The sequence below is a fragment of the Rattus norvegicus genome, chromosome 20 (assembly GCF_021556685.1).
Source record: "Rattus norvegicus strain SHRSP/BbbUtx chromosome 20, alternate assembly SHRSP_T2T, whole genome shotgun sequence".
NCBI classification, from domain to species: domain Eukaryota; kingdom Metazoa; phylum Chordata; class Mammalia; order Rodentia; family Muridae; genus Rattus; species Rattus norvegicus.
In genome coordinates, this window is record NC_141553.1 from 25570536 (window position 1) to 25584472 (window position 13937).

The 13937-nt window shown below is 39.7% G+C and overlaps 1 protein-coding gene across 3 annotated transcripts in view; it reads right to left on the reverse strand.

Moving 5' to 3' along the window:
- Ctnna3 (catenin alpha 3) overlaps nt 1-13937 on the reverse strand; it is a 1520222-nt gene that overhangs the window by 1168500 nt on the left and 337785 nt on the right. For 2 of the 3 annotated variants that reach the window (NM_001426985.1, XM_087597777.1), the window contains 1 exon segment: nt 11450-11713. In NM_001426985.1, coding sequence (NP_001413914.1) covers nt 11450-11713 — 264 coding nt within the window. 3 annotated transcript variants of the gene reach the window in all.

A 13937-nucleotide genomic window follows, 5' to 3' on the forward strand; every position in this document is an offset into this window, starting at 1 on the left:
AGAAGTGCAGACCGACAGGAGCCGGATGTAGATCGCTCCTGAGAGACACAGCCAGAATACAGCAAATACAGAGGCGAATGCCAGCAGCAAACCACTGAACTGAGAATAGGTCCCCTGTTGAAGGAATCAGAGAAAGAACTGGAAGAGCTTGAAGGGGCTCGAGACCCCAAAAGTACAACAATGTCAAGCAACCAGAGCTTCCAGGGACTAAGCCACTACCTAAAGACTATATATGGACTGACCCTGGACTCTGACCCCCATAGGTAGCAATGAATATCCTAGTAAGAGCACCAGTGGAAGGGGAAGCCCTGGGTCCTGCTAAGACTGAACCCCCAGTGAACTAGACTATGGGGGGAGGGCGGCAATGGGGGGAGGGTTGGGAGGAGAACACCCATAAGGAAGGGGAGGGGGGAGGGGGATTTTGCCCGGAAACCGGGAAAGGGAATAACACTTGAAATGTATATAAGAAATACTCAAGTTAATAAAAAAAATGTTTTAATAATGTAAAAAAAAAAAGAATGATTTAAAAAGCATTGTAGCATAGCACAAAACAAAGTAGTTTTTATTCTAGGAATACAGAAGTGTTCAGTACTGAAAATCCAATTAATGCACCCATAAAGTTAAATATACAATTAAAATAAAAAGAAAATTCTCTTCCCAATGTACTCCCTCCCCTATACTATGCTAACTATGTTACAAGTAACAATTACTAGTTTTTCAACAAAAAAAAAAAAAAAAAAGAAGTGTATATGAACTTAATCCCAAAGAGAAGCCATTGTTATGAAACAAGTTCCCCAGTGAAATGTATAACTGATACATATATGTATACAAGTATGAATATATATTATTTACATATAAAAAAAAGATATTTCTCTTTGCAATTAAGTGATATTACCGTTACTGGTCACAACAGGCCAGTGTGCAGAGAATAAGAAACTGTTCTCAGCTCTAAATGGGACATGTCTATCACATTCTCTCTTTCCCCAAGAGGAAGCATGAAGATTTTAAGGGCCAGATACAGTGAGTGTCTCCAACAAGACAGTATTTGCTAGACATGACTGAGCCACTAAAGATGGGACTGCTTGCACAAGACCTATACAAGATCAAGCCAAATAAAACCCCAGCAAGGATAGGTAGGAGCTCGTGACATTCCCAAACCTACCTGAGGAACTATTGTCAGTTGATGGCTGCTAGAGGAGAGTGTCAGTTTTATACAGGGATATGATATCATAGAGGTACTATGCTCTGGTACACCTCTATGTATACCCAAGGACATGGAGGAAGCACACAGGAACTCCATGGCTTTAAACACCACATAAAATTGGGAAGAAAAAGTAGTCCAGAGAACAAGGGATGAATTAGAGGGTAAGGAATTGAAATAGATTTGATTAATACACTTCCAGTTTTCGTCTACACCCAGAGCTAATCCGGTGCCACAGCTCTATGTGCCGGGATCCTTCTGGGAGAGAGCTGATCTTCACAGGAATGCTAACACACCTGAGAGAGTAGGTGAGACCAGCACTTCTGCTCAGACAGACCCACCAGAAGCCCTCAGGACACAGGAACTGAGGAGGAATCTGGGACAGAATCTGTCTGGTTTCTGTGTGCTATAGATATAGATAGATATAGATATAGATATAGATATAGATATAGATATAGATATAGATATAGATATAGATATAGATATAGATATAGATATATAGATAGATATAGATATATAGATAGATATAGAAGAGAGAATCTCAGGGGCAGAAGATACCACAGAAAACATTGACACAACAGGCAAAGAAAATGCAAAGCACAAAAAGATCCTAACCCAAAACATCCAGGAAATTCAGGACAGAATGAGAAGATCAAACCTAAGGATAATATGTATAGAAAAGAGAAAAGATTCCCAACTTAAAGGGCCAGTAAATACCTTCGACAAAATTATAGAAGAAAACTTCCATAACATAAAGAGATGCCCATAAGCATACAGAACTCCAAATAGATTGGACCAGAAAAGAAATTCCTCCCATCATATAATAGTCAAAACACCAAAAGCACTAAACAAAAAAAGAATATTAAAAGCAGTAAGAGAAAAAGGTCACGTAGCATATAAAGGCACGCTTATCAGAATTACACCAGAATTCTCAAAAGGGACTAGGAAAGCTAGAAGATTCTGGGCAGATGTCATACAATCCCTAAGAGAACACAAACGCCAGCCCAGGCTACTATATCCAGCAAAATTCTCCATTACCATAGTTGGAGAAACCAAGATATTCCAAGACAAAACCAAATTTACATAATATTCTTCCACAAATCCAGCCCTACAAACGATAATAGATGGAAAGCTCCAACACACGGAGGAAAACTACACCCTAGAAAAAACAAGAAAGTAATCTTCAACTAACCCAAAAGAAGGTGGCCACACAAACATAATTCCACCTTTAACAACAAAAATAATAGGAAACAACAATCATTGGTCCGTATCAATTGGTCTCAATATCAATGGACTTTTTAAATTTTAATGATAATGAAGGCACAACATACCCAAACTTAAGAAACAGAATGGAAGCAGTGCTAAAAGCAAAACTCAGCTCTGGATGCCTCCAAAAAGAAACTGGAAAGAGCATATATTAGCAGCTTGACAGCACACCTAAAAGCTCTAGAATAAAAAGATGCAAATACACCCAACAGGAGTAGATGGCAGAAAATACGCAGGGCTGAAATCAACCAAGTAGAAAGAAAAAGAACTATAAAAAAAATCAACAAACCAGGAGCTGGTTACGTGATAAAAATCAACAAGATAGATAGACACTTAGCCAGATTAACAAGAGGGCACAGAGAGTGTATCCAAATTAACAAAATTAACAAAATCAGAAATGAAAAGGGAGACATAACAACAGAATCTGAGGAAATTCAAAAAATCATCAGATCCTACTACAAAAGCCTATACTTAACAAAACTTGAAAATCTGGAGGAAATAGACAATTTTCTAGACAGATATCAGGTACCGAAGTTAAATCAGGAACAGATAAACCATCTAAACAACCCCATAACTCCTAAAGAAACAGAACCAGTCATTAAAAATCTCCCAGCAAAAAAAAAAAAAAAAAAAAAAAGAAGACAGGATCAGATGGGTTAGTGCAGAATTCTATCAGACCTTCATAGAAGACCTCATACCAATACTCTCCAAGCTATTCCAAAAAAAAAAAAGAAACGAAAGGAAAACTACCCAGTTCATTCCATGAAGCCACAATTACACTCATACATAAACAACACAAAGACCCAACAAAGAAAGAGAACTTCAGACCAATTTTTCTTATGAATATCAACACAAAAATACTCAATAATATTCTTGCAAGTCGAATCCAAGAATACATCAAAATGATCATCTATCATTCCCAGGGATGCAGGGTTGGTTCAATATATGGAAATCTATCAATAAACTAAAAGAAAAAAAAACACATGATCGTCTCATTAGATGCTGAGAAAGCATGTAACAAATTTCAACACCCCTTCATAATAAAAGTATTGGAAATATCAGGAATTCAAGACCCATACCTAAACATAGTAAAAGAAATATACAGCAAATTGGTAGCCAACATTAAGCTAAATGGAGAGAAACCTGATTGACCCACTAAAATCAGGGACAAGACAAGGATGCCCACTCTCTCCCTACTTATTCATTATAGTACTTGAGGTCTTAGCTAGAACAATTGGACAACAAAAAGAGGTCAAAGGGATACAAATTGGAAAAGAAGTCAAAATAACACTATTTGCAGATGATGTGATAGTATATTTAAGTGGCCCCAAAAATTCCATCAGAGAACTCCTACAGCTGATAAACAACTACAGCAAAGTGGCTGGATATAAAATTAACTCAGATAAATCAGTAGCCTTCTTGTACTCAAAGGATAAACAGGCTGAGAAAGAAATTAGGGAAACAACACCCTTCACAATAGTCACAAATAATATAAAATACCCCAGGGTGACTCTAACCAAGCAAGTAAAAGATTCATATGACAAGAACTTCAAGTCTCTGAAGAAAAAAATTGAAGGAGATCTCAAAAGATGGAAAGATGTCCCATGCTCATAGATTGACAGGATTAATATAGTAAAAATGGCCATCTTGCCAAAAGCAATTTACAGATTCAATGCAATCCCCATCAAAATTCCAGCAAATTTTTAGAAAGAACAATTTGCAAATTCATTTGGAATAGCAAAAGAAAACTCAGGATAGCAAAAACTATCCTCAACAATAAAAGAACTTCTGAGGGAAATCACAATTCCTGACCTCAAGCTGTATTACAGAGCAATAGTGATTAAAAACTTTATGGTATTTGTACAGAGACAGGCAGGTAGATCAGTGGAACAGAATTGAAGACCAGAAATGAACCCACACACCTATGGTCACTTGATCTTTGACAAAGGAGCTAAAACCAGCCAGTGGGGGAAAAGATAGCATTTTCAACAAATAGTGCTGGTTCAACTGGAGGTCAGCATGTAGAAGAATGCAGATCAACCCATTCTTAGTGCCTTGTACAAATCTCAAGTCAAAGTGGATGTTGGATCTCCACATGAAACAAGATACACTGAAACTAGCAGAAGAGAATGTGGGGAAGAGCCTCGAACACATCGGCACGGGGGAAAATTCCTGAACAGAACAACAATGGCTTATATTCTAAGATCAAGGATCAACAAATGGGACTTCATAAAACTGCAAAGCTTCTCTAAAGCAAAGGACACTGTCATTAGGACAAAACAGCAAACAGCAGATTGAGAAAAGATCTTTACCAATCCTACTTCCAATAGAGGGCTAATATCCAATATATACAAAGAACCCAAGAAGTTAAGACTCCAGAGAACCAAATAATCCTATTAAAAAATGGGGTACAGAACTAAACAAAGAATTCTCAACTGAGGAATATCGAATGGCTGAGAAACACCAAAAGAAATGTTCGAAGTCCTTAGTCATTAGGGAAATGCAAATCAAAACATCCCTGAGATTTCACCTCACACCAGTCAGAATGGCTAAGATCAAAAACTCAGATGATAGCAGATGCCGGTGAGGATGTGGAGAAAGAGGAACACTCCTCCATTGTTGGTGGGATTGCAGACTGGTACAACCATTCTGGAAATCAATCTGGACGTTCCTCAAAAAAATGGACATAGTGCTACCTGAGGACCCAGCTATATTATTCCTGAGCATATACCTGAAAAATGCTTCAAAATATAACAAGGAACATGCTCCACTATGTTCATATCAGTCTTATTTATAATAGCCAGAAGCTGGAAAGAACCCAGATGTCCTTCAACAGAGGAATGGATTCAGAAAATGTGGTACATTTACACAATGGTGCACTATTCAGCTACCAAAAACAATTACTTCATGAAATTCATAGGCAAATGGATGGAACTAGAAAATATCATCCTGAGTGAGGTAACCCAATCACAAAAGAGCACACATGATATGCACTCACTGATAAGCAGATCTTAGACCAAAAGTTCAGAATACCCAAGATACAATTCACAAATTGTATCAGCCATCCAGAGACTGCCCCAGCTAGGGATCCATCCCATATACAGACACCAAACCCAGACAGTACTGCAGATGCCAGGAAGTGCTTGCTGACAGGAACCTGATATAGCTGTCTCCTGAGAGTCTCTCCCTGAGCTTGACAAATACAGAGGTGGATGCTCACAGCCAACCATTGAACTAAGAACAGGGTCCCCAATGGAGGAGTTGGAGAAAGGACTGAAGGAGCTGAAGGGGTTTGCAACCCCATAGGAAGAACAGCAAGATCACCCAACCAGACCCCACCCCACCCCAGAGTTCCTAGGGAACAGAGGGAAGGACCCATGACTCCAGCTGCATATGTAGCAGAGGATGGCCTTGTTGGGCATCAATGGGAGGGGAGGCCCTTGGTCCTGGGAAGGCTCGATGCCCAGTGTAGGGAGGTGGGAGGGAGTAGTAGGTGAGTGAGAGAGCACCCTTATAGCAGGGGGACTGATGGGAGAGTGGGTTTCTGGAGGGAAAACCGCGAAAGGGGATGACACTTAAAATGTAAGTAAAAAATTCAATAAAAGAAAAGAAAAAGAAGTAAAAAATTTTGAGCAAGACACATTACATATAGATATATTTGAAAATATCAATAAAAAGAATGTAAACTATATATAAAATAATATATAAATAGAAAATAGAGCATCTCTGAAAATGAGTAAGTACACACATAGCCTTTGATAGCATCACCTTAAAAGATGCACCCAAATGTAATTCCACAAGTGCTTTTTCCTTCTACCAGAGGGCATTTGTGTCAAGTTTTTGATGCAACTCTCACTGGCAAAGGTTTCTGTTTAATGACATTTTTCAAAATTCTGTTCATTTGCAATGTGACACTTCTTGACTCTCATTCAGTCATAAACACAGAAGCAACACTACAGTTCATAGTAGCCTTTCCAATAAATAATCAATTTACAGTACAGCGTTCTAATTCAATTTCTATTCTTTCTTCACTGATAAATCTCAAGTTCCATACCCACAACCAGCCATGGCCCAGAATAAAAGATTTAGCAGAAGTTTTAGCTTGGTAGCTTTAAGAAAGTGTTCTGATACATTTTCGCACTATAAACATTTAATGACTCCGGCTCCCGGCTGAGTATTTACTACATCCATTTATTTCATAGTAGTATATTTGCAGGAGCAAAATAGAGCAAAGGTTATTCCAGATCCTCTACCAATATAGCTCCCTGTAAATAATATAAAGTACAGCCATTTAACTCACAAAATTATTGTTAAAAGGTTAAATGTTCAATAAATTCTGTTTTATCTAGTTCAGGCAGCTTTGGCAATTATTTCTAACTTGGATGTACTTATTTTCAGGCGTTTTGTTCGGAAGCCCTGTCTTTGACTGCGCTAAAACTCAGAAGTTGTTAAGAAGGTATTGGGATCTTGGGGATGTATTTTAGGTCTTCTGCCTGCTTGTTCAGAAGTAAATGGGTCTTAAGAGTCCTTCCATTCTTGAAAAGGCTCTTCTCCATGTGCTCTCCTCTCCAACCTCTCCTATGGCTTGCCGATCACTGTAGCCTCCAACTAAAGTGAGATTAAAGGAAAAAAAGTGTTCCAGTGGAGCTTGGACTTGGAAAACTTTGGGGATAAATGAGGTCTTTTGTGGGAACATCTCTGGAAACAAATCTGTTTAACACTTTGGAAAATGCATTTTACAATTCCACCTGCCCAGTCCTCTGGAAAGTTCCCCTCCATTACAAGAAGCACTTCCCAAGTACAGACCATTTTTACTTAATGATCCTTGGGCAGTGTTTAATCCATCAGAAAAACTTGGTTACATTTATAACTTCTTTGATGAGTCATATAAACTAAGAACCTTATCATATGTTACACCAAATTTTAATTGAGTCTGTTAAGTGCTAGCAAGAAAAACTCAAGAAGCACAGAGTCACAAATTCTTCTGGAATCAGAGAGACTAGACACACACCCTGCCTGTTCTTATCCACTAGCTTCCTGATTTGCAATAGATACAACTTAGGTCCCAATTTTTTTTCAGTAAATAAAAAATTAAATTTTCAATAGTGACAATGTAACAACCAAGTGAATCATTCATGCAAGGTGTTTAGCTGGAGAAATGGCCTGGCTGTGTAGTATGAGGACCAGAGTTCAAATCCTAGCACCTACTTATCAAGCCAGGCATCTAACACGCACCAGTATCCCGGGCCACGATGGGAACAGAGACAAGAAAATCAATGAGGGTTACTGATTTCAACTCTAGCCATGAAAATAAGAGTTCAAGGTTTGAGGAAAGCTCCTACCTGAAAGGAATAGGTGAAGAATGATAGAGAAAGATACCTGGTGCTCTCTTCTGGCTTCTATTCATGCACACATACATGTGTGCCCCCTCAAGCACACACATACACACATATACACATGCACATGCACACACAGCTAAATAAAATGTGTACTGAAAACATAAATACATAAAAATAAATCTTGAAAAAACTTTAGTCAACCAGAAATATATTATTATTTTATTTTTAAAACTTGGGTTTATTTGGAGAAAATTAAAAAAAAAAAAACTCAACCCCAAAGGATGAGATTTTTATATACAATGGTACCTGCCAAGTAATATCTACAGATTCTTAATCATTTTCATAGAAGGTATTCTATATAAATTTTGTATGTATTTAAGAAAAACATAAGTAGCCTCTCCATTTTTATTTTAACAGGGGAGTGGACTACAACTACTTTCTTTTGGATGCAATTGTCTGGAAGGAAAATAGACCTGAAGAGGGTAGACTACCTTTTCATTGTCTACAACAAAATGTTTTTTAAAAAAATTCAACTGTGGCTCTCTCTAAAAACCCCTTTCTAGCTATTAGACAGCAAGGCCACTGGATCAGTGATTCTCTATGGCCACTGCTGCAGCATACTAAAACCAACGCCCCTGCATGGCCAGCCTAGGACGCATACCAAATTACCGTTTGTCTGCAGATCCCCTGAGCCCCACAGAGGGTAAGCTTGCCAGCTTGTCCCCAGAGCTGAACTCTACAAAGTTGCACATCAAAGCAGACAGCTCAAGCTACTGTGTTGCAAGGGAAACCCAGCCCTTATTCAACAGGGTTTTCCCCCCATTATTCCGTAATTTTGAAGGATGCTAAGGAAGCAACCCTTCTAAGCAGAAAAATCACACAGGGTCTAGGTCCTTATAAACCCAAGCACTGGTGTGGGGGACCAGTGATGGAACATGGGAACTTTAAAACACCCCAATTGAGGCTGAAGGCCTCCGACTCTACTTTCCCTAGTCCGCACCAAAGTCCATTGGTTGAAGCAGTCTGACCTCCAAGGCGGAGAAAGCTGCAGGAGCAGGCGACCAGAGCAGGAATCAGAGAGATCCCAAAGCTGGCTCGCAGCAGGGATTCTTCCGGCCAAGGCTCCTGGTTGCTAAGGGAAAATGCCTGTGAGAGCAGGTGTGTGACCTACAGACTGCTTTCCCGAGGCTAGCATCGAGGATATTAGGTGACCAGAGAGACAAGATGTCAAAAGAATGCAGATAGGAATTTGGAAAGGATGGTGTTTGGAAGGGACAAAAACAGGACCCACAAGACTGGGATTTCCCATGACGTCCTCCCCCGGTGAATTCATGAGCTGACTGGAGGTGAAATGTTTCCCTCGCCTAGTAGAAAATAATTGATCAGCTCCTCAAAGATTTTCAAGCTATGATCAAGTTTCCCATTTATTTTGGTTTTCAGGTTTTATATTTTATTGACTTAGGGTTTAACACTTCACTGGTATCTAGCTGCTTTCTTCTAATGTCTATGACTGGCCTTAAAAAAATTAGATCTTATAAAGATAAGACATCAAGATATGCATATAATAACAAGGTTATTGTGCATTCATCACAGGGAAGGAACATTGGGCCATGGGAATTATTTCCATTCTTTTTTATTTTTTACCTGATCATAAAATAAGTCCCTAAGTTCTGCATATGACTGGGTATTTTATGCAATTTCACATGGGTCTAACATTATACTTCATATAATAATCTGGCAGCTGATAATATTGGATTAGAAATAGAGAGCGTGTTTAAAGGCATTTAATTAAAGGGAAAGCAAGCTATTTTAAACTTGAAATTATTAATTATCTAATAAACTTACTATAATCATGATAAAAACTGTGTGGGTATTGCATAAGTTGTGGAGTTGGGTGGGTTTTTTGGTTATCAGTAAAACTTTAGTAACTTTAATAATAGATATTTTTTCATCATGGAAAAATCTGCTTCCAAATAGTCCCTTTAACGATGCTAAGACTGGGTTTTTACTATGCATTGCTCTAAACAATCAAACCTGCATTATTAATTCATTTAACCTGATGACGCTATGGCATTGTTACTGGCCTCCTATAAATAAGAACATTTAGGTCTATAAGTGTTGTTCCCAAGGATACAAATGTAGCAAATGCCACAGCTGGATTATAGATCAAGGAATGAAGCACCACACTATGTTACCTCTCCCTAAGGAGCTCCTTGTTGGGCTAGGTAACCAGAGCTCTTTAACATCATATTTGAAGACCTAATAAATAACTCGACTTGTTCAAAATTGAGTTTCTGATCTTTTGGCCAGTTTTGCCTACAGCCTTCCTATGTTTAATGAAAACCTCTTCTATCTAGTTACTGGATTAAAAATTTAAAATTAACTATCTATTCGATTCAAGATGTATGATAGCTACCTTACACACACACACTTCCAAGTAGGACTTACTATCAAATTGTGAACATGTCTATCCTCACCTACACAGAGCAATCCTCCTGAACCCAGAGTTCATGATCTTCCCCAGGAAGATGACCTACATTCAACAACTGAAAGACACAAAGGCCTGTACATTTCAACCTAGTAAGGCACACTATGAAAGCCAATGCCTTCTAGGTACCAACAGTTGGTTGACCCAAGCTCTGTAGGTGTGTCTTCCAGGCCAACTTCATCCTATCTCTTTGCCTCCCAGATATTAATTCCTAATAGCATCACAGACCATAAACTCCACTCTGTGTTGCTAAGGGACTCAGCATGCAGCATTTGCTGTGACTCCTCCCCTTTGCTAATGCCCCACATGTCCATTCTATCATTTTCTAGCTGACTAATACCTATACAACTGAGCATTGCTGCTGCTGGCATGACCACATGAGACACCGTAGGGTGATGCCCATAAGGTAACCGGGTTCCGACTATAGCCTCCCGCCTGGTTCCCAACTTCTCACCTTATTTGCATCTAGTCTGTGCTCCTGTGGTGCTAGCATCATTCCTTTAAGACATAAGTCTCAGTGTGTTAAAAAGCCTTGCAAAGAGTCCCAGTTGTTCAGAGGAAGAACTGGCACAGGCTGGTCTAGCTGGATCCCATTGGCTCTTTACCTGAGCTGTGAACTTTCCCCCTTGATGACTCCACCAGGTTCCTGGCTTCTATGCTGTCACAAACACAGGGTAAGTAGCTTGAGCCTGTGTTCTAGATCTCCATCTGATCCTGACTTAAACTCCTCATATCTTTGAACTTACCTTACCCTTTTATGATACGCTATGCTAGTTGCTTATGTATAACGGCTTTTGCCTATGGGTTCTTGCTAAAATTAAACCCTTGAGAAAGACACTGACCAGATGTATTCCCAAGCACATAGAATGGTACCAATAATAAGTACTGTGTAGTAAATGGATCCTACACTTTAGATGGTGGTCTATGTAAAATAAAGTCTTCCCTAGAATCCAACATAACGGCTTCTTAAGCAGAGGAGTGTTAAAGCACACTGATAGGAAATCTTGCAGTTCTTCAATTCATTGGAAGAGCCAGGAAGGTCATTGAGACTGATTAATGATAAAAGTTCTCCAGACTCCTCCATAGGAACTGAGCATCTGTGTCTGCTTACTTGTACTGAGATATTTAGTCACACTCTTGGCTCTCTCTACTTACCTCCAGCTCATCAAGAGCACTTCCCAGTGTTGCTGCCTGCGGTTCAAGAGATGCTGGCACATTCTGGATGCCTTGGGAAGCATTTGAAATTACATCAAGAGCATTCTGGATCTCTTCGCAGACGGTGTCCTTACTGGCTTTGAGAGAAGCAACATCGGAATGTTCCAAACAGGCAGAACAAATCGAATGCAGGAGCGGGGAGTTCTCCTTCAAGGTGGCCCGGGCCCCTGTGATTTCATCCCTCTGGCTTGGAGATTTCAAGTCCTGAAAAGATTTTTTAAAAAAATTCTTACTACTGGTTATAGAAGAAAGACATATTAGGTGGATGCTCCCTTGGGGCTAATGGGATGGGATGAATCAAAAGACAGTAGGCAGGAAGCAGTTGGATGGAGTTAATCAAGGGCATTGGAATCTCTACTGTCCTTAAGGTTCTCACGTTCTGCATTAGGAAACAGGAGGTCGATCATAGGTAAAGGCCACGATGGTGGAGAGGTGTCCCTGGTCAGCCATATACGCGTTATCTTAGTTTCCATTCCTATTGCTGAGATAAAATACTCTTGACAAAAGCAAAGGGGAAAACGTTGCTCACTGAGCTCAAAGTGTCAGGTGTCTGTCCATCATCACAGGGAAGTCAAGGCAACAGAAGCTAATGCTCACATGACGTCATGGTCCAAAGCAGACAGGGCCGAACTAATGCATGCATGCCAGCACTGGACTCACTTCCCCCACTCTCTGGGAGGTAGTGTAGAACTAGAGTTTCATAAAGGTTACTCATTGTCAGAGCCTGAATGTGCAGAACTAGAGTTTCATAAGGTTGCTCATTGTCAGAGTCCCGATGTGCAGGGCGGGACGTGCCTGAGGGAGAGCCAGAGATAGGACTTGCCAAACCAGCTATCAGCCCCAAGGACATTGATCATCCGTAGCCACCCCCTCCCCTTCCTTCACTCCCCTGAGTGAGATGAGCCACCCTACCTGCCTGCCGAGCTGCTAGATAACACATACTCCTTGCTGATGTCATTTCGCGCCGAAAGTAACCGTGCACCTTTTGAATTGACCAATCATGTGTAACCGCGTGAATGCCCCTTACCTCCCCTATAAAAACCCCCGAGTTTGGAAGCTCGGGGTCGATTCCTCTGTCTCCTGTGTGAGATACGTGTCGACCCGGGATCCCGCTAAGACGTGGGATCTCGTTAATAAAGCTACCTCTTGCTGTTACATCAAGAATGGCTCCTCGTGATTCCTGGGGGCACCCCACCCCGCGATCGGAGTGAGAGACGCGGCTCCCCGTTTTGGGGTACGCTCTTTCAGTAGAAATGGTTTCTCTAGGGAATGGTGCCCTTCACAATGGGTGGCCTCTCTGCCATAACTAACATAATCAAGCCAACTCCCACAGACTTGCCCACAGGCTGGCCTAGACAGACACACCCTCATTGAGGCTCTCTTCCCAGAGGGATAATTAAAGCTAATCATTGCAACCATGTAAGTCACGAAAAACCCTGACACATTACTAAGCGCATTATCAGGCAGCTTGAGTTACTAATATTCTGCTAACCTATTTCCCAGGGATATTGATATTTGCATCTAACTTTTCATTAAAACAAACCAGGTGAAATAAAAACACTAAATTAAACTTTTCGCCTTTTTCTATTTCAACTACCTTTTTCTATTTCATAAATGCTAATAAACCAGTTGCCTATTTTTCTTTCTTTGATATTTCTTCATATGCTAGTTCTTGGGTTAGAGTACAGGAGTGCAGAAGTGTGCAATCCCGCCAGACACTTGATTGCCTGAAGTTCACGTTAGGGGTTAGGAAACTTATAGAAAGTGTTCTTTTGTTTGTTTGTTTGCTTGTTTGTTTTTGTTGTTTTGTTTTTTAACATTTGCTCCTTTTATTCACAAAACATAAGACGTACCCCTTTGCTGAATCTCTTTTCTTTATAATTTTACTCAAAGGATCTTGACATATATCAATTATAAGACACATCAAAAAGAAAACATCTTTAAAATTTACAGGTACTTTATACAAGACTTCTCTATAAAATCCATCAATGTAAAAAAGACTTTGGATTGCATGTAAGGAATGTTCAGTTGTCATTAGAATTATTTTTGTTTTGTTAGAGACCTTTCTCTCCACTAGTCCTGACTTCTCTTTGATTCTCTAGAATATTCAGGGTGTCTGCTAGGGTTTTCCAAGCATCTCTTGGCACTGTTCTGACATCTGTCGTCATCTCCTTTATAACCAGAATGCTTTCTACTCCTCTCTCTTGACTTGGAACCATCTTTTCTTCTAACATTATCACTGTCTTCATTTGATGAACTGAATGGTCATCAATAAACTTTACTTGTATATATCAATAAGAAGGGAAATTCCGAGCTAAAGGGATTTATGAGCGCCTTTCTGTAATCATAAATTGGTATCAGTAAATTCTAAGATCAGAATAGCTGCAGTTAAGAAACTTAAACATATCTGAAACTTGACTATTGAAAT